The sequence below is a fragment of the Camelus bactrianus genome, chromosome 28 (assembly GCF_048773025.1).
Source record: "Camelus bactrianus isolate YW-2024 breed Bactrian camel chromosome 28, ASM4877302v1, whole genome shotgun sequence".
Taxonomy (NCBI): domain Eukaryota; kingdom Metazoa; phylum Chordata; class Mammalia; order Artiodactyla; family Camelidae; genus Camelus; species Camelus bactrianus.
Window position 1 is genome coordinate 20,197,522 of NC_133566.1, and position 20,840 is coordinate 20,218,361.

At 45.4% G+C, this 20,840-nt stretch overlaps 1 protein-coding gene and 1 long non-coding RNA gene across 6 annotated transcripts in view; one reads left to right on the forward strand and one right to left on the reverse strand.

The window, feature by feature from the left end:
- Positions 1–20,840, forward strand: part of LOC105072091 (uncharacterized) — a 120,508-nt gene that overhangs the window by 97,073 nt on the left and 2,595 nt on the right. Inside the window, exons 4-5 of one of the 5 annotated variants that reach the window (XR_012502982.1) lie at positions 9,904–9,943; positions 16,032–17,616. The exons of 1 other annotated variant lie outside the window; for it this stretch is intronic. This is a non-coding gene — a long non-coding RNA (uncharacterized LOC105072091). Of the gene's footprint in view, positions 1–9,903; positions 9,944–10,991; positions 12,730–15,130; positions 15,266–16,031; positions 17,617–20,840 lie in introns of those variants that run through there. 3 more of the 5 variants (XR_012502985.1, XR_012502980.1, XR_012502984.1) reach the window with 3 other exon arrangements.
- The window catches only part of DNAH6 (dynein axonemal heavy chain 6), a 150,366-nt gene that overhangs the window by 43,204 nt on the left and 86,322 nt on the right, over positions 1–20,840 (reverse strand). Inside the window, exons 47-59 of the mRNA XM_045519487.2 lie at positions 18,739–18,891; positions 17,276–17,416; positions 15,101–15,343; positions 13,503–13,670; positions 12,627–12,862; positions 11,067–11,328; positions 9,807–9,930; positions 9,085–9,281; positions 7,324–7,527; positions 6,499–6,624; positions 3,530–3,694; positions 2,477–2,544; positions 1,746–1,926 (exon numbers count right to left, since the gene is read on the reverse strand). Coding sequence (XP_045375443.2) covers positions 1,746–1,926; positions 2,477–2,544; positions 3,530–3,694; positions 6,499–6,624; positions 7,324–7,527; positions 9,085–9,281; positions 9,807–9,930; positions 11,067–11,328; positions 12,627–12,862; positions 13,503–13,670; positions 15,101–15,343; positions 17,276–17,416; positions 18,739–18,891 — 2,268 coding nt within the window. The remainder of the gene's footprint in view (positions 1–1,745; positions 1,927–2,476; positions 2,545–3,529; positions 3,695–6,498; positions 6,625–7,323; positions 7,528–9,084; positions 9,282–9,806; positions 9,931–11,066; positions 11,329–12,626; positions 12,863–13,502; positions 13,671–15,100; positions 15,344–17,275; positions 17,417–18,738; positions 18,892–20,840) is intronic.

The window sequence follows — 20,840 nt, forward strand, 5'->3', positions numbered from 1 at the left end:
GTTCCCCACCACCCCGCTCCTCTCTCTCAGCTGTGGGTACCCCTAGGCTGGGAGATGCTCTCCCTCTAGGAAGTCACAGGGTCCAGGCCACGGGCCCTGAAAAATCACTCTGGGACCAGAGGCCAGTATTTGCTCTACCGAGGGGAGGACTGCAGGGGACAACTGGGTTTCTGTCCAGAGCCACACTGCCCAGTGGAAATATAATGTGAGCCTCAGATACAATTCTAACTTTTCTAAGCTTATGAAAAGCAAAAAAAAAAACCCCAAAAAAACCAAGTAACATTAATTTTAACAACATATCTTATTTAACCCAGTATAACCTGATGTATCTTGATAGACACCAATATATAATCGATAAAAAAATTACTGAGATAGTTTTACATTTTGGGGGGACTAAGTCTTGGAAATCTGGTGGGTATTTTACACTAACAGCATGTCTCCATTCAGACTCGCCACATTTCAGGGGCTCAGCAGCCACTGTGGCTAGTGGCTAAGCCAGACTGTCCACCCCGGCCCCCGGGAGAGGGGAGGGAGGGACAGTGCAGAGGCTGCGTCCAGGAAGGCAAGGCTCAGACTCTCCCTGTATTGACCCGTTAGGAACCTGAGGGGCCAAGAAGCAGTAGAGTTGGGTGAGAAACAATACTGGACTCAACTAAAGCTTTTATCTGAGCACAAGAAAGGAAGCTGTCATGGGAGCAGTTGGATCCTGCAGATTTACTCCCAAACAGTTCTTTCCTGGGTGAGCAGGCCAGAACCCAGGGCTAAAGAGAAAGCAAAGTGGCCTGTTTTCTTCTTTTTGCCAGAGCATGTGAGAAGAGTGTACACATCCGCTAAGTTTAGTAGCTACTTACAGACATTGTGCCTGGCGACTGGAGGCTTCAGCAGTGGGAGAGGAATGAGTCCTATTTTTAAATGAGGGCCTGGGAGTTTAGGGGAGCACAGACCACAGGCAGGAAATGCAGTCCTGTCTGTACTTGCCAGAAAGGATGTCTTCAAGGCAACACCTTGCAAACGGAAACAGTTTACAGCTAAAGATGGTGGTCAGAACACATGTGTCTACCTTTACCCACTGCTGGAACCATGGCAGAGTTATTGCAAAGTGATTTAAAAAACTGCCAATCCACAAAGATGGGAGGAATGGAAGAGGAAATCTCAATACACTTCTGAGAGGTGGAAAGCAGACAGCAGAGTGGTCGTGACTTAGCAGACCCAGGAAAATGGGTTGCTAAGCTGGCAAAGGGGAAAGCCAAGAACTCACACGATTTATAAAATAGATTTCTGTTGTGTAGATCTTAAAAACCTACCAGAAGAGAAAAGACATGTAATTGGAGGGCTCTGATGTAAGGCAGACAGTGACAAGTGCTGCATTAGAGGGGCAGATACGGTGCTACAGATGTTCCAGGAGGAGGTGAGTAATTCCTGCTGGGAAAACCAGGGAGGCTTCCTGGAGGTGGTGACATTAATGAGTATGTAATTGTGTTGTTCCTTTTGACTTAAATCGTGTCCCAGTTCTTTACATTACAGGCTTTGTTTCAAACAGGCAGGCAGGACAAGAGGAGTGGTCATTACAGCTCACGTAGCTTCCCCTGCTTGGTGGGGAGCCTGCCAGCCAGGCTTGCCCTTGTGTGTGCCCCAGGCAGCCCAAGGGTGGCTCCCATTCTTTAAAGACTCTTCAGGACCCCCAAGGCTGTAGGTAACTTCCGAATTAACACACTTTGCATAAATAATAAAAGTGTTTCACTCACCTTTGAGTCCTGCAGTGTGTCAATGAGTTCTTCATTGTCCAGAACGTTTCCCTCAGATGTGAAGAGCATTTTGAGGATCTTCTCCTCGATAGCTTTCAGCTGGTTTTTATCAGTGTTGATCCTCACAATGAGCTTGATCCTCTGCTCTTCCAGCTCAGGCTTTTCAAGCCGCACCACATCGCTAATGCCAAAGCGAAGACCTAAGCTGGGTCTCTGCTGGGGCCCTAAGGTGGCTTCTGTTTTATTTTTCCACGTTTCTAATTGTTCCTGTTCTGAATACTAATGCTACCAGCCAAACCCCAGTGCACAAGGCCCCTCCTTCGCTGGGTTTATACAGTGGCTACTCACTGCGCTACATGTGAGTTCTGACTCTTTACCTGGTATTTCAGAGCCCTGCACCCTACCCCCAGCTCCCACAGCTTCTGCTCGTCTTCTCTTAGGAAAGCCTGCTCAGTGCTTGAGCTCTCTAATCATTCAATTTCCGTTTCTAACGACAGCTTCTGTCAACCTGCAAATGGTGCCTGAAACATTCTTTTCCTACTGATGTGGGAGACTCTGAAATCCCACCACCTCCGTGAATGATTCTTGATTGAATCTAAAAAGGGGCCTTACCTCTGGCTTCACCTGTCTAAACACGCGAACTCATGTCTCCCATCCCTCTATTTGCGAGCTAATCTTTTTCTTAGTCAAAATTTCTAAACAAAAATATTTGCCCCCCCACCATTTTTTACCTTAACAACTGGTCCTCCAGACCTGATTTGGTCACCGTGAAATTGATGATGGTGACTTTGATGCACACCTAGGAGAGGCACAGGGTACATAAAAACGCTTCGGGTCAGACTGATAAAACAAGTGCTTTCCCTGTTGGAACACGGCTCATCGGGGCCCAGCTGGATGTTCCCCGGGTCTAACTGTGAGCGCACTCACCACCCACACACACACCGAGCACAGAAAACCCCAGCCTCCCAGGGTCCTACTGTGATACTCTCTGCTGCTGTGAGTGACAATCTGGTTCCTCAAAAGCCACAGTTACAGAATCCTACGTGGCATTTCAAGGAAGGGTGAGCCAGCGAAGGGTTAAAGAAGCAGGGCTCAGATTCCAGCTGTGCCCTTCAGTGCACGTGGGACGCCGGACAAGCCATTGCATTCTGAGCTCCAGTTCCAGATTCTTAAAAATTGAGAGAATACTAGGAACAACACATAGGGTATTTGTGAGGACTAGATGGGCTAATAAAAACCACTCAGTCATAGTGACTTTCGCATAGTTTGTCTTTGTCAACAAGAAGCTATTACTGACAGTAAATAGAGCTTTCCGTATTTGGTCTCATCTTATTTTTATGAAAAACTGTTGCTATAATAGTCCAGTGTGACTCGAATAAGCCAACAGCAAAAACAATAAATGGAAGAAGAGTGTTTGAGTGTCATATATTTCACACATGTTATTCTTATTTAATCCTCACAAATCCTTGAAGTGGGCTTTATATTTGATTGACTCAAGGATCCAAGAAATGGACTAATTTACCCCTAGTCACAGAGCTAGGACTGGGGACGTGTGTGACGTCCCCTCTCAAAAGTCAAATAAGTGAGAAATCAAAGGCTGTGGGTCAGAACACGGGTCACTTTTCTAAACTCTCAAAGGGAACTCGGGCCGTGAGCTGGGGCAGCGGCTGTGTGGCTGAACCCCTCCAGGCTGCAAGGAGAACCTGGCCCAGGTGTGTCCTCGTTCCCCAAGCAGGAGACCCATCGCACCGCCCTTCTCCCCGTCTCGGGCCGGCAGCTCGTACCTCAGGCAGGTAGTGTGGGTTTGGCAACTTGGTCGTCATGTAGAACCTAAAGTGCTTATCGTAGTCAATGTCCGAGTCTCCGAGGCGAATGAGCAGCCGCCCACCGCTGATGAAGATCTGTTTCAGAAGGATGGGCTCCAGGGCCGGGTCCAGGGTCTCCCTGAGCTTAAAAAAGAAAACAAAGCAAAACAGCACAAAACAGCTACGTCATGAAAACGGACAGCAGCAACCTCCCCAAATGTCTTAGGCCCCAGAATTTACTTTGAACGGGCAGTTTTCAGTGATGATCTGGATGTTTCTTAATGTCCTCTCCCTGCCTCTCACCGTGCACATCTTCCAGGGACTGTTTTATCAACAGTCTAAGGAGACAAGAGCATGGGAAGGCAACACACTGATTTAGACTAGCCCTACACGGGACAAAGCCGCTGAGAGCGAGGGCCCTGCAGGGCGGTCCTGCAACAGGCCCCCGACCAAGGAAGGTCTGCACACTTTCATGGCTGCCGTCAGTCACAAGTCGGCCCTCTCTGGTCTGCAGGCCGCCTCCGGCCCTCTGGGGCCTGTTTTTGTGTGACTCTTGAGCTAAGAATGGTTTTTAACCTTTTTAAAGGGTTGTAAAACCAACAGAACCCCCAAACTAAAATCCAAGAGTGTTCATTCAGAGAGTATTCATACAGAGACTGTATGTGACCTGAAAAATCTAAAATATCTTCTGGCTTTTTATAGAAAAAGTCTATGGGTCTCTATTCTGTATAATAATAATTTCTTTTTTCCCTCAAAGCAGATCCAATTGTTGGTAAGAACAAAAGGGCACGCAGACATTAGCAACAGACCCCATGACAAACACCCTTGTGTCAGCATGTATGTGATGGGGGCCCGCGGCCCAGGAGCTGTCAAAATTTGATGTAATCCATGGTTAACAAATCTAGTTCTCATTGTGGTCTCCAAGCATGCAAATTCCCAGAACAAAAGTTTGTGAGGTAAGATTTCCCTTACTCTCCACGATACAATTTTTGTGCTTTTTAAAAGCCTGTTCTCTTTCATTTAAAGATGCTGACTGAGGTGGACTGAGTTGATCTCACACCCATGAGTGGGTGGAGACAAAGTTTGAAAATACCACCCTACGTCACAGAAAGCAGGAGGGGCCCAGTCGGGTGGTCCTGTTCCTGGCGGGGCCCTCCCCACGGGCCCACCCTCGCTCCCAGGAGCATCAGCCACAGCTAAGAGGCTCTGCTGTCTGGGGCAGAACATCACGGCCATGCGAGAAGAAACCCCCTCCGGACCTCCTGGGTCATGAAGTGAGCTGGGGCTTACGAGCCCCGACGGGCACAGAAAATAGCCTTATGGTTACCAGGGGGGAAGCGGGTGGAAAGGGATAAACTGGGAGTTCGAGATTTGCAGATACTAACTACTACATGTGAAATAGATAAACAACAAGTTCATACTGTACAGCACAGGGAACTACATTCAGTATCTTGTAGTAACTTATGGTGAAAAAGAACATGAAAACGAATATATGTGTGTTCATGTATGACTGAAGCCTTGTGCTGTAGACCAGGAATTGACACAACATTCTAAACTGACTATATGTCAATAAAAAAAAAATTATACACACACACACACACACAAGAATCAGTCTGGGGCTAACATAACTGTGCCAGAGATTTTGGGGAGACTGCACCCTCTCCTGTAACTCCAGGGTCTGAATGAGGGCCTGGGGCCCATGGCAGAACCTGGCCCGTGCAGGTCAAGGCCACGAGCACCACATGGAGGCTGCTTGGGCTCTTTGTAGTTTGAGCTGGGAGGCTGGTAACTTGCTGTGAATGTTCTAGACAGTCAGGCTGCTCTGATGGTTTACTTAACCTTTCTGGGCCTCAGCTTCCTCACTGGTAAAATGGGATAATAGTAGTGACTACCCTGTAAGGCGGCAGTGCAGATTAAAGGGTTAATATGTGTAAACTACCACAGCAGGTCTGGCGAGGGGAGCGAGCACGCAGTGCGTGGTAGCTGAAGCTAATATTACTGACTCTTCTGCAGCTAAGCTGCCCCCGGCCTGCGGTCTTTTCCGAGCTTCGCGCCCTTTTGCTGCAGGAGTCCTTTTTGTGCCCAAGGCCATTGTACAGGCTGTCCCCTTTGCCTGGAAAGCCATCTCTCTGAGCTCTTCACGTGGCTGAGCTCTTCATGTGGGTCACAGCTCAACCGTTACCTCCTGTAGCCGTGCATTTAATTTACCTCCCCCACCCCACCGCCTTATTGGCTATGTCAGCCCTGGGCTCGTCCCTTCAAAGCCCTTACCATTCGTTCTCTTCCTCCCTCTTCTGCCTCATTCCCCCTCTTTTCTCTGTTTACTGTCTTTGCCCCCAACTAGACTGTAAACTATCGAGGGCAAGAACCACCCGGGTATTGTTGGCCTTTGATTCTCAAACAATGTGTGTTCACTGAATGAACAAGCTGGAAAACATCCACTCTTGGGGTGATTCTGACGAAATCAAGCACTTAGGCTCAACAAACATCTTTTGTTTTGTTTCAAACAAAAGTTCCTATCACGCCACTTAGTCTAATTCTGACCTTCCGTCTAAGTGGAACATAACGTTTATACCCACTGGGGGTTTTACTGGCTTCACATCCTTGGCGTGAGGAGACACTCCCTGACTGGCACCACTGCTTCGAATTTTCAGGGCAGCTAACGGCGGGGAGCCACGCGAGGCCTGAGAATCAGCGGTGTCAGGAAACTGAGCCCATCCCACTTAACACCAAAGCAATGTCTGGAAGCAAAAAAATTCCTTCGGTCACAGACGGCGCCCCCCCCCCCCCGAGGGTGTACTGTACTGTTTGAGGAGCGAAGCAATCGGTTTGACCAGTTTGAAGAGGGAGCTGGCTGGGGTGTTTAGTGGGATGCAGGCACGGCCGGTACAGACTCCCAGGTGTGGCCTGAAGGCTGGGAACTAACGCAAGAAAAGTGCAAAGCGAACCTCTTCCAGTAAGACGGGTAAGCCGAGGCGGATCGAATTTTCAAGTATGCGCAAGAAATTACTGTCCGTAAGCTTGACGATCTTTAAACCGTTTTTGTTCTCTTTGTTTCTTATCCAGCGGTTTGCCTATGTGAGAAAGTGCAGAGCGAGACGTTTAGTTCAGAGCTGGCTAGAAAGTCAAAGTTTGTAAAGTTTAGAGGTTTCGTTCAATCTAGAAACCAGGAAGATAACAAAAGATAAAATTTTAAAAAACCCTCCACTCCCCCTACAAATAAAAAACACCTTTTGAATCTAATGTTTAGGACTCTTTCTTGTATTCAAATTTGGAACAAATGAAGGAAAGACCCACCCAGGAAGCAAGCCCACCCTGGAGGGATTCACGTTTGTCCCTGATTTCAAACGGGCACCTTTTCCTAAACCCCCCGTAGAACAACTGGCCCGCAGACTCAGGAGTCAGATAGTGAGCTTCTGTAAATGCCAGGCAGGTGCACCCTGAAAGTCGTCATCCTCTGGCTTCATTCCAACGCCTCAGTCCTTTTAGGAACAAGGACTGTGCTGGTATGAACTTCTGCTCCCACAGAGAAAACAAATGGTCAACCCCTTAAACAAAATCAAAACCAAGCGTGCAGAGCACTTGGACTGTTCCTGTTTTACTTTCTGTCTCTACACAGTGAGGGATGTGGACGAGAAGACGTTTAAACCCCCTCCCAGGTCTGCATCCCCAAGATCTTACAGGGACGTTCAAGTCCGCTTTTAGAATCTGTAAGAGCACAGTGTTAGCCGACTTAACAGGCTAACAGCTTATCTGAGGCCCTGGTCACATACCTGATCTTGGGGGTCAATCATCAGAGGCCACCGTCTCCCTTGAGTGACCAGGATGCCGTTTTCCGTTGATACCAGGTCACGGGGCAGCCCGTCTGTGTTCCACTGCCGTATCTCGTAGGGGTCACCAAGCGTGTTAATGAGACTGAAGGAAGGATTGATTGGGATCTCCAGGGTCTGACAGTCCTGGATCCAACACTCAATAAGCTGTAGAAGGAGAAAAGCTCGCTTGTATAGAGTCAGCAACACTCGGAGAACGAGGACACACCCAGACTGCACAGGCACCCCGGCACCAGGGCATAGGGCACAGCAGATCCGGGGTCTAGACCTACGCCGTTCACTAGTGGTGGCTTGGGGCATGTCACATGCCCTGTCTTGACCTGGTATAAATGACACAGGGGTTGTCACAGTAGGCTTCAGCATGGGCTGCAGGCTCCTCTTGGGAAGAGTCTGGAAGCACGTGGAGGAGTCTGGGGTTATCGCAATGGCTGTGGGTGCTACTGGCAATCAGTGAATGGGGCAGCGGGCTGTAAGCAGGTCACCTCCTACAGGGAGCGGCACAACCATGCACAGCAGAGAACTGTCTGTCCCCCGAGAGCATCCCTGGCACCACTGCCCACTTGGCGCCAGATGCCCCTGAGCTCCTGGAGAGTCTGTGTAACTCCTGCACCAACAAGGTTTTATAACCCAAGGGCAGGGCAGAACATCCGCAGGGAAGCATTTCAAAAAGTGGCTTCAAAAGCCCTCCAGATCATTCAGTTTCCTGCTCCTGCCCAATGCCCAGCCCTCAGCAGCAGCCTCACCGATTCAGGATGCTTCATCCTGCCTGACTTTATTTTATTTTAATTTATCTTTTAAAAAATATATATATTTATTGAAGTATAGTCAGTTTACAATGCTGTGTCAATTTCTGGTGTACAGCACAATGCTTCAGTCATACAGGAACATACATTCATTTTCATATTCTTTTTCACCATAGGTTACTGCAAGGTATTAAATATAGTTCCCGGAGCTGTACAGTAGAAACCTGTTATTTATCTATTTCATGTATATTAGTTAGTATCTGCAAATCTAGAACTCCCGATTTATCCCTTCCCCCCGGTTAACCATAAGTTTGTTTTCTATGTCTGTTAGTCTGTTTCTATTTTGTTAAACAGGTTTGTTTGTCTTTTTTTTTTAGATACCACATATAAGTGATATCATATGGTATTTTTCTTTCTCCTTCTGGCTTACTTCACTTAGAGTGACAATCACCAGGTCCATCCATGTTGCTGCAAATGGCATTATTTTATTCTTTTTTATGCATACTGCCTGACTTTATTTTATGTTATTTTTTCCGGGGGAAGTAGTTAGGTTTATTTATTTATTTATTTTAATGGAGGTACTGGGTATTGAACCCGGGAACTTGTGCATGCTAGGCACATGCTAAACCACTGAGCTATAACCGCCCCCCCACCCCATCCTGCCTGACTTTGGCTGCCACTCCTGATCCTAGGGGTAGGAGACTCCCTGGCTTTTTCTCTCCCCCCAGGTTCTGTGCTGTGTAAGCAGGTGATGAGCAACTTTCTCAGGCAGGAGAGGAGAGGGAGGGCCGGGTCAAGGTGAGCCTCGAGGCAGCCACCGCTGGCTGCTGGGGGAGGTGGAGGGCTGTGGAATGTATACAGAAGTTTCCATCACGGAGAACCTCCCTAGAAACCGGGTCCCCCACGCCCCCACCCCGCCTCCCAGTTTCAGCCGCTGCTCTCGGAAGGCAGGTCTCCTCACCGACTGCCTGTACTGGGCTGTGAAGGCCCCGTAATAGGCCACACAGGCCGCTGCTATGAACACGTTCCCGACGATGTTCGCTATCTCCTCGCTGAACTTCTGGATGCTCTCCTCCCATCGAACTTGCTCGTCCCCCAGCGCAGCCGTCAGCTTTCCCGCGCGCACCAGACGCGCCTTTGTCAGGGCCATCGTCTTTGCTGGGAAATTTTAAGACAATCAGGCCGTGTTATTCAGTGTTTCCCTAAAGTACACGACGTTTATCCGCCTGCTTCTGTTTATAGCGGAACCAGCAATATTTAGCTAACGATGTCGACACATCTCTAGGGAACCCCACACCAGCAGGGGCTTAGTTCCCATTTCAGAGCCAAGTCCAAGTCTGCCTCTTCCACGCAGAAAGCATCTTTTCGATACTCCTTGACTCTGGCTGAGGACAGCACTGTTTTCATGCTCCTATAGTATTTATTTTCTGGATCAAATTCAGAAAACGTGCTGCTCTGTGTCAAAATGTGGTATTTCCCCCAAAGGCCTTATTCGGATATAGGAGTTGAATACACACAACACAGGCAGTTCTCCTAGTGTTACACTAGGAGGCTAATGCAATCCATCTCACGCAGATACGCCCTGTAGGTTGGATGGAGACTGAGATCTGACCACCTGAAAACTGTTTCAACTTTTGAAAATCAGGCCCTTTCAGAACAACGTAAATTTTATGAGTTACTCACCCAGACTTTCCTTCTCACTCACACTTTTGTCATATTTATCTTGCAAGGCTCGTATTTGATCTTCCACTTGTTTTAGCAATGCTTGTTTTTCTTTCAGAGTAGCCATGGTCATATCAAGTTCAGCCTAATAAAATCAGGTACGTATTTAACAACAAGCCCCAAAAGAAAGTTGAAATTTACCCATTTGTAACAGGTTTTTTTGTTTGTTTGTTTGTTTTTAAGGATTTATGTTCTTTTTCTCCCAAAAGATTTTGATATGATATATTCAAAGTTAAAACAAATATAAAATAGAACAAAATATAAGAGCAGAAACAAACAGAACAGAACAAAACAAAACAAACTCCAACAAAATAAATCATAGAAGGATTAGAGAAATAAATGTACTAAGCATTTGGGGATGAATTAGCTATTATAATAAACTTTAAATGGTAGAACAAATGAAATAGCCATGCAACAGTGAAAACGGATCTCTCCTGACTAGTTTTCTAGGGCAGAGGTCTGCAGCTTTGGCCTCGAGGCCAGACTCAGCCCACTGCCTGTTTTTGTGTGGTTTGTGAGTGAGAATGGTTTTACACTTTTAAACAGTTAAGGGGAAAAAAAGTCAAACGAAGAATACTATTTCATAACACATGATAACTGTATGAAATCTGAGTCCAGTGTCCATAAGTAAAGCTACGCTGGGCCACAGCCATGCTTATTCACGTTTGAATTGTTGACGGCTGTTTTTATGATGCAACGGCAGAGCTGAGTAACGGCAACAGAGACCATCCAGCCAGCAAAGCTTAAAATATTTACTACCCGGATCCTTAGAGAAAAAGTTTGCCAGCCCTGCTCTGTAGCCGTGGTTCTTCCGGTGACCTGCTCCGCTGATCGATCTTGGTTCTGCTTGAGGCCTCCCATCTGACTGTGGCTTACGCTGGTTTTTAGAACCTCAGGTAACACACTCAAGTGTGGGAAGATTTATCAAATAGAAACGGAGAGCATTGGATGCTAGAGCTAAAATAAATTTAAAAACACCAGGGGTCTGATGATGTGGTACAGTAAAGACCCGTTTTCCTTTTATGCTGGGAGAGGACAGATTTTAGAGATCGTTTCCGAAAAAATAACCCTTACCGGCTAAGCTATTCTTTTTAAACAAAAACTAATTTCCAAGAGCGCTGTCACTGTATTGTTTGCCCTCAGCAGCGCCTCAGTCGGAGCTCGCATGCTTGCTGGCGACGGCCTCTCATTCTGCAAAACCTCACGGCACAGACAACGTACCTGCGCAGCGCGGAGCTTTTGCCTCTTTGGTTCCACGTCTTTGACCACCCGGGAGTACAGATCCATTGCTCTCACCCACATGCACATGGATCTGCAAGCTTTGGACACTTTCTCCACTTTTTCAGGCACAAAATCAGGGTTATTGATGTACTTCTGAAGCTTCGCCAGGACCTGGGGCTTTATGTTTTCCTTATCGTATTCTAGAAGCCTTCTTAGGAAGTTAGAGTCACCCAGCAGTTGCTTTGCTGTAGGCCAGTCAGGCCTGAAAGACACACACGGCAAGTTAGTGGCACTGTCCTAAAGGAATGTAAGATCAAAAAAACACGTGCTCCTTTGAGAACTTTAAAATGTTATCCCACGGATGGCTAAGAGACTTACCGTGATCATTTCATAATGTGTGCAAAATCCAGTCACTACGCAGCACACTTAAAACTAACATAAACGCTGTACATCAACTGTATTTCTATAAAATAAATAAACTAAAAATGTTACCCCAGTAAGTGGGTAGTTTTAACCTCAGCGGTGTAATCCCAGTAACTGGCAGTGACGTGCAACACAGCTCATGGGGAGACAGGGCACGTGGGTGACTAAGGTTCCATACAAGCCAGTTGTGGCGGAGAAAGAATTATAGAACGGCAGAGTTGCAGAAGCGTAAGGCATTACAGAAATGAGTTTTATTTTTCAAATACCTCAAGCACCCACATTTTTACCTCCCTTGCCTTAAAATTTCTTGCACAAACACCGTAATCACCTTCAAACCTGTTTTCTCTCTCAGTCAAACTCGCCCCCTGTGGACTTTGGCCAGATTGGTCTTTCTCACATGGAAATCTGATTATGTTGACAGTGCTCACTGGTTCTCAGTCCCCTCTGGCCAGGGCTCTCCACCTGTGCTCCAAGAACCCTCAGGTCCCAACGACGTGCTGACCAGTGGGTCCACGGGGAAGCCTGGCGGTGGCGGTTGGGGAGGGGTGGTGCTCTGGGCGCTCTGTCTTCACTAATCAGTCTTACATAGAAAGCTTTCTCATAACATAATCTTTTATTAAAAAAGATTAAATTACTAAAGAAAGTTTGAAAACAACATTATCTCCAAGATGAAATCTGAACTGCTCAGCAAAGCACACGAGACCGTTCATGGTGTGATCACTGCCCTGCCGCCCAGCCCCGCCTGATCCCTGAGCTCTCCCCATGGTCCACTCTCCACCCGAGCACCATCTCCCCAGACACCTGCTCATGCCCCCCAGGGGGCCTGGGCGCTCTCTCCTTGGCACTCCTAACACTGCACAACTCTCACAGGCCTTGAAATGATCATTTTTCATGCCTGTCTCCCCACTAGACTGTCAGTGCCGCACGTGGAAGAAATTTATATCTCTTACCATCTAACGCAAAGTAGATGTCCCCTCCCCCCCCCAAAAAAGGCCTGTGGAATCAATTTGTTGAATGACTGACCAAATCAACGAGAGGGAGGTGAAGAGAATGAAGACACGTAAGTGAAAATGAAGAAAAAGAGCAAAGAAATCCCGCCAGGTATGCTGGCAACGGGTGTTCTGAGGAGGCACCCACTTGGCATTCAAGAGGATGGAGATCGCTTCCATCACGGTCATGACCAGGTCCGGGGGCTTTGTGAAGACTCTGATCTCAGATATGTCCGCCTTGTCTAGGGAATCCAGCGCCTTGTTAGCAGCCTCCAGCGCGGGCAGCGCTTCTTCAAGGTCTCGCTGAGCGTCGTCCGCTATCGCTTGGGTTTCTTCCGCCTTCACTTTTGCTACCGCTTCATCCTCCTGCACGATGTTGCGGACCTAACCGTCGAAACATGGCTGATTGAGTGGTCTCGGGATTTGAATTGCAATGTTTAAAAACAAAGCCAATGATAGAGAGTCATGTTTGCCCCCTTGGATTAGACTGATGATGAAAGAAGGTTCGCCACACCGCATCTCGTACTCTCCCATGTCCACGTCGCACCACGTTGATAGAATAGTGGGGACAAATGGGGACAAAGTTATGAGGACAAACAGCTCCTTCTTAGGAGCAGACTGGCTGCGTTCTGTTTGTAGGGGGTACTTTTCTTTCAGCTCTCTCTGTGCCACACATGGGGTTCACTCATTCTCGGGGAGAGAATCAGGCTGGCTTTTGAAGGGAGATTGGTTTTTTTGGGTTTTGTTTTTAGAATTTTTTTTTGGGGGGGGAGGTAATTAGGTTTATTTATTTATCTATTTTTAATGGAGGTACTGGGGACTGAACCCAGGACCTTGTGCTTGCTAAGCTATACCCTCCCCCTTATTGAAGGGAGATTGTTTACAACCTAAAGGCGTGGTTAAATTTCTCTACCACTCAATTATTTTAATAACATATTTAAAAAACCCAGTCACTTGTCACTGTATATAGGTGACCAGCTGGAGGTCAAAGCCTGCTCACCCGCGGTCAGCCAGCGCTGCGTACCTGGTCGGCGTTTTCTTGATCTACCGCCAGTTTGTCCATCAGGGCTTCAACGTCTTGAGATTTCGTTAAGAGGACAGGTTCCAACGCGGAAAGGTCTAATTTCATTTTGTCTACGAGACCGTTTGTCTCCAATAGTTTGGTGAGACCATTCTTCACCCGTTCACGTGCCTAGATGACAATGAAGATACCTATTTTGACAAGTATTATAAACTGGCATCTCTCACTCATGCACTAGAATGTCACATCTACAGAACTGGTGAATCAGTTTGTAAAACTTAACGCTTGAGAGTGTGGGGAAATCTTCAGGTCACAGAACCCGAGGAAATGGCCCTGACATGCAACACAGTTGGTTTGGACCTGTGCCCCTTGGACACGGGAGTGGGACGTCACGGGGCTGTGGGTTCACGGAGGGCCCACACTGTAGTATTTTTATTCCCTGTGGTAGCTGGGTAGCACATTGAATGAGTGAGGGACAAATTCAGATAGAAATTCTTGCAGGTCACAGCTCTGGAAGCCTGTTTCCTCAGAATGGATCAGCAGGGCTGAGACCACCCCTCTCCCCCAGGAGATAATGTCCTGAGTACTTAGCTCTGGCAGCTGATCTGAACCTTACTTCCCAGTGGTAGGAAGCTCTTGACTAGGATCAAAGGGGCAGTATCTGGTAGAGAAGGCAACTGGGAATAACTGTTTTTTGAGGGTAAGACAGAAAACGTGGTTCAAATTGGCAGGTTTCAAAAATATCTGTTACTTTATTTTACTAGAAATACATTTACCAGGTCAAAATCCTCTGAAAAATAAATGGCAAATGCTTCCATTTTTACTGTGTTTAAAATACTGAACATTTTTAGGTCATGTGAATAGCCTGATGATGATGGTGGTGGTGACTATGATGGTGGTGATGGTGGTGGTGGTGGTGGTGGTGGTGATGATGATGGTGGTGATGGTGGTGATGCCGATGGTGGTGATGCTGGTGGTGGTGGTGATGCTGGTGGTGATGATGGTGGTGGTGATGGCTGCAGCCATTATTTTCTGAGCACCTCATATATGTCAGATCATATTCCAAGCACTTCACAAACAGTAACTCATTTTAATTCTACAACAATCCAAGAGATAGATATATATTTTTTAAACCTTATTTTCTACTAAGACTTGGAGAAGTTACAGAACATGCTTAAGATTGTGCAGGAAGAAAGCAGAGCAGAGGTTGTAGCTGGTCCCTGACACCAAAGTCCTTGCTCTCAATGGGAACCACTGACATGTTAAGGCCACCAGAACCTCATCTCTATTACTTCACAGAAAGGTTTACTTCTTATTAAATACTGCAGAGGTGACTAGTTCTCTGCTTAACTTTAATTCTGTTACAATGTCCAAATCATGCTACTGAGTCAAGGGCACTTACATAAATGACAGAAGACAAAATATAAATATCAAGGAAGGGGAAGGCCTTTGGACCAACAGCATGGGACACTTTTTGGTCATATTGTAGGTTGGCAAAGGCATGCACAGGATGGGTAAGGTGGCACATAGCTCTTCCACTCATTCTGGCGAAAGTTTTGAGTTCAAGCGAAAAAAAGAATTATTAATAATATTAAGCTTACTGAAACCAACTGCTTCCTCTTCTCTCGCAGCATGGACAGACAGAGATTGATGAGCTCCAGGTAGGAGGTGGGCGTCGTGTAGTACCTTCTCCGGAGCTCCGCGTAATAGCGGTCAGCCATGGTGGAGACGCTCAAGTGAACGTTCACGCACATGAGCGCAAGCTTCTCTTTCAGTTCATCGCTGACAGCATCAACATTTGAGAAAAATGTCTTTGACACAGAAAGAAGTGCTTCTTTGGGCCACTGTAAATCAAGATATAATTTTGAAAGTCTCTCGCTCATTTCCATAGCACACGGTTGAACAATTAAGAAATGTGCCCGGCTCTGAAACTCCTCTTGCCTTGTCCCCCCGCCCCTTCACCTTGCTCACTCCTATTCAGGACCGTGAGGTTTAATGAACTCGGTGGCTGTGCTCATTAGAGGTGGGTCTGGGTCTGCATTTGCTGACGTCAGCACACGGCCTGGTATACAGAAGTTGTTTCTTAACTATTTGTTGATTGAACGAATAAACATGGGTGTCTTTAGAATTTCATAAATAAAATCACATGTATTATGAGGACCTCATGTCCTCTATTTACTATACAGTGTGAACTTCAGGTCCATGATTATAATCGGTGTCCTATTCAGCTCAACTCCTTTGCCTCTCTCTTTGACCTCCCTTTGTCTCTTTGAGCTCCCTTGAACCTCAGTCTAGTGCAACTCTCTGTAACCCCATGCCTGCAACTGTGTACACAGCACTGCTGGAGAAAAACACAGCCACGCTGACTGGCCTCACTTTAAATTCACGACAGCTAGCTCCAGCGGGTTCTCAGTGCAGCCCAGAAGTGCTTCACAGTGTCTCATACATCACTTCTGTATTCTCCTGAGTGAGTATTTCACACCCTGCATTACTTCCTCGGACTGCTAACACTTCTTTCCTCTTTTTTTGCAGCTCATGACCTTGCACCCCTCCATCACTAAAAAAACAGAAGCAATGAAAACAGAACTTCAGTGAGCTTTCATCCCCTCATCTTCCCATATGCTGTGGGTTGAGCTGTGATCAGCCCCTTCGTTGATGAATCCATCCCATCCCTTCTCGCCTATTCGATGACATTGGTCCAACAATGCCTAGCTGTCTTCAGCACCATATATATAATTCTCTTCTCTGAATCATTTCCATCAGCACACGTGTGTGCTGTTTGTGTTTCCCTCTTAAAAATATTTGTCTTCACCTCACATATCCTTCTAGCTTATTACCCATCTCTCGGTGTTCCTTTGGGGCAAACCTCCTTGAAAGAGCTGCGTCTGATTCCTCCCCCTTCTTCTCTCTTGACCCCTCTTCCCCATCACTCCACTGAAACAGTTCTTGTCAAGATCACTGGTAACCTCTACATTGAGAAATTTAGTATCTTCTCTGCCTTATAAATTCTGTTTTGCCTTTGTTCAATGATCGTCATTACCATCCCCTGCATATGAGTAAATTCCTAGTGGGCTTTGAAGCTAATGTAAGTGCCCTTGAGTTATTACTGGACAGTGTGTTACCCCTTTAAAATTAAGCAAGTCCAGGCATAGATCCAGAAAAGACCAAAAACTCTAATTTGAAAAGATTCATGAACCCCAATGTTCACAGGAGCACTATTTACAATAGCCAAGACATGGAAGCAACCTAAATATTCATTGACAGAGGACTGGATAAAGAAGATATGGTATATTTACAAAAAGGAATATAATTCAGCCATAAAAAGGAATGAAATAATGCCATTTGCAGCAACACTGATGGACCTAGAGATTTATCATACTAAGTGAACTGAGTCAGAGAAAGACAAATATCGTATGATGTCACTTATATGTGGAATCTAAAAGAATGATATACATGAACTTATTTACAAACCAGAAACAGAGTCACAGACATAGAAAATGAACTTATGGTCACCAAAGGGGAAAGGTGAGGGGGAGGGGCAAATTGGGAATTTGGGATTAAAAGATACACAACAAGGACCTACTGTGTAGCACAATAAACCATATACAATACCTTGTAATAACCTACAACAGAAAAGAATCTGAAAAATAATACGTATATATAGCTGAGTCACTTTGCTGCACACCCGACACTTTGTAAGTCAGCTGTACTTCAATAAAGAACATAAAATCAAGCAAGTCCAGCTTCTCAGAGAGATATCCTGTGACGCCACCGACCTGGACAAACCAGTCAATGGTGCAGCAGTTCACAAGGGACGGGAACATCCGGCATCGGGCCCGGAAGGCCTCGCCGACGGGGCTCATGCAGAGAACAACGTGCAGCTTCTGACGGACCCTGCTGACGAAGTGCTGGAACACCTGGCGAGAGGGAGGCTGTCTTCAGTATGAAATAAGGGTGAAGCCACGATGAACGTACGTGTTGGCTAATGCATCTGACTCGACCAATGTCAAATTTTAAAAACTGTTAGTGCAGTAGACGTGTGAATTGCTTTGTTTAGCATCCCATTCCACCCCCTTCCTCTCATGCAGGCTGGAAAGAATAAATGACATTTTGTAGACTCTGTGGCAACTAGGGTTTGGGATGTGATAGGTTTTCTTCATCAGTGGATTTAAGGAGACCCCCTGAATAAAGGGGACAGAGGCATTCATACGAGGTTTTGTGTTGGGATAGAAAACCACCGGGGGAAAGAGGCAGGGTGCAGGGCAACCCTTTATGCAGGTGCAGAGCCTGGCAGAAGGGGCATGGACCTGGAGCCACCATCTCTGGATGTGGCTCCTTGCATCGGCTGCTCCCAACATGGTGGGAGGCACGTGGCTGTGGAGCCGGCAGCTGAAGCAGCGGCACCACAATTGGTTCAGCGGCTTCCTGGCTCAGCAGGAATGGCTGTGGCAGAAGCAGCAGTGTCCCTGACCGTTGACCCCTGACCTCTGCAGTGTCATTTCATATTAATTCCAAAGGATTCAGTCTAGAACCCCTTTCTTTGGCCTTCCCAATGGTGCTGTGCCCCTCGAATAAAGCCATTTCTGCTTACACTAGCTGAAGCAGACCCCGCTGTCTGTACCTATAAGCCCTGACCTCGCAGTGGAGGGAGTTCCCATGAAAGGACACAGAAGGGAAGACATGGGAGAGAATGGCCAAAAAAAGTTAGAGAAGGTGCAGGAAGAAGGGAAAGGCCTGGGGTAGACAAACAGTAGCCCCCAGAATCTAGCACGGTGTTGGAGAAACGGAAGTGGACAGCAGCTGTGTTTTGTGTGTCTGTGTGTCTGTGTGTGTGTGAGAGAGAGAAAGAAGGAGGGAGACAGAGAATGGTAATGCCTTTCATGATCTTGCTGATGGGAAAGGGAGTCAAAAGAACTGAACTCCTTAGGCAGGGCTCTGGGAGTGTGTGAAATAAATTTGTGTTTAAAAAGAATAAGAGAAGCTTTCTAGTTCAGACAGAACTATGACCTCTGTGGGGGCAGCAGGGTTTCTGTTTTCTGCTTTCCATAATCTTTTCTTAAAGTCTGATGAATTAACACTTTAAATGTCAGAGATTCAAAAACATACAATTACAAAGCAAGCAAATTGTATTGAAAAAATTCTATCCGTGGACCCCTCACGGGGATCTTTGGACCACTGGAAAAAGGCTAAGACAACTCTTTGTTTTCCAAAGCCATGTTACCATCCTGACGTGTCCTACCTCATCTCTGTTCCCCTCAGAAATTCCTGCTTCTTTTGCTCTTGGCCTGGTGGCTGCTAAAACCTGCTCCAGTTCATCCTTTTCAAATAAATTAGGCACCTCACCCGAGTTCAGGATGTTATTTATATCTTCTAGGAACTCTTCCACTACAATCTACAGAAGAGAGCAGAAGGATCATTATAACTCACCCAGCTATTTTACATTCACTGCATGTAAATTATAAAGCACAGATTTGATCTAAAATTCACACTGAGTTAATTTTATCTTTAAGCGACGATAACCTTGAGGGAGAAGCCAAGATGTCTCATGTAGGATGACCCTGAGCTCACCTCTGCCCACAGCACACCTAAATTACAACTATTTACAGAGCAAAGGACTAAGTAAAGTGGAAGTAAGGAATATACCTGAGAGTTCAAGGTAATGATCATAAAAATGCTCACGAACTTGAGAGAAGAATGGATGAACACGGTGAGAAGTTTAATAAAGAGTTAAAATTCATTCATGTTAACAGTTAATTATAACTTATGGTTGTTGTTGCTTTTTTTTTTTTTTTTAGCTTCAGAGGATTCAGGATTAAGCAACCAGTAAATTAAATCAGGTGGTTTAATTTAAATATAAAAAATATATAAAGAAGAACCAAACAGAACTGAAGAATACAATAACTGAAATAAAAACTTCACTAGAAGGAAGCTACAGTAGATTAGCTGATACAGAGGAATGGAACAGCAAAGACAGAGTGATGGAAGTCACCTAAGCTGAACAGAAAAAAATTTTTTTTAAAAATGAGGAGAGTTTAAGAGACTTCTGGGACAACTTTGAGAGTACTAACTTTTACATTACAGGGGTCCCAGAGGAGAAGAGAGAGAGAAAGGAGCAGATAATTTATTTGAAGAAATAATAGGTGAAAATTTCCTTAACCTGGGAAAGGAAACAGACATTTGTGTCTAGGGAGCACAGAGAGTCCCAAACAGGATCAGCGCAAACAGGATATATAATTCTTGGAGGTAATATATATAAAATACATATAACGCATTCCACCCAAGACAGCAGAATACACATTTTGTTTTCCAAGTGCACATGGATCACTCTTCAGGATAGAGCATATGCTAGGCCACAAAACAATTCTCAATAAATTTAAGGAGGCTGAAATCATATCAGGCAACTTTTCCAACCATAATGCTATGAGACGAGAAATCAACTACAAGGAAAAAACACTGCAAAAACACAAACATGTGGAGGCTAAATAATATGTTCCTAAACAACCAATGGGTCACTGCATAAATCAAAAAGGAAATAAGAAATATCTGGAGATAAATGAAAATAAAAACATGATCCATAATCTATGGGATGTAGCAAAAGCAGTTCTGAGAGCAAAATTTACTATATGATACAAGCCTACCTCAAGAAACATGAAAAATCTCAAGTAAACCATGTAACCTTACATCTAAAGGAACTAGAATAAGAACAAACAAAACCCAAAGTTAGTGGAAGGAAAGAAATAATCAAGATCATAGCAGAAATAAATGAAACAGAGACTAAAACACAATACAAAAGATTATGAAACTAAGAGCTGGTTCTTTGAAAACAAACAAACAAAAATTGATAAAACTTTAGCCAGACTCATCAAGAAAAAAAGAGAGAGGGTACAAATAAATAAAATCAGAAATGAAAGAGAAGTTACAACTGACATCACAGAAATACAAAGGATCATAGGAGATTACTATGAACAATTACATGCCAATAAAATGGACATCCTAGAAGAAATGGGTAAATTCCTTGAAGCATGCAATCTCCCAAGACTGAATCAGAAAGAAATAGAAAATATGAACAGATAAATTACCAGTAATGAAATTTAATCAGTAATTAAAAACTCCCAACAAACAGAAGTCGAAGGCCAGATGGCTTTACAGGTGAATTCTACCAACATTTAAAGAAGAGTTAATGCCTATCCTTCTCAAACTATCCCAAAAAGTTGAAGAGGAAGGACTGCTTTCAAACTCATTCTATGAGGTCAGTATCACCCTGACACCAAAACCAAAGACATCACACAAAATAATTACAGGTGATATCACTGATGAAGATAGATGAAAAAATCCTCAACA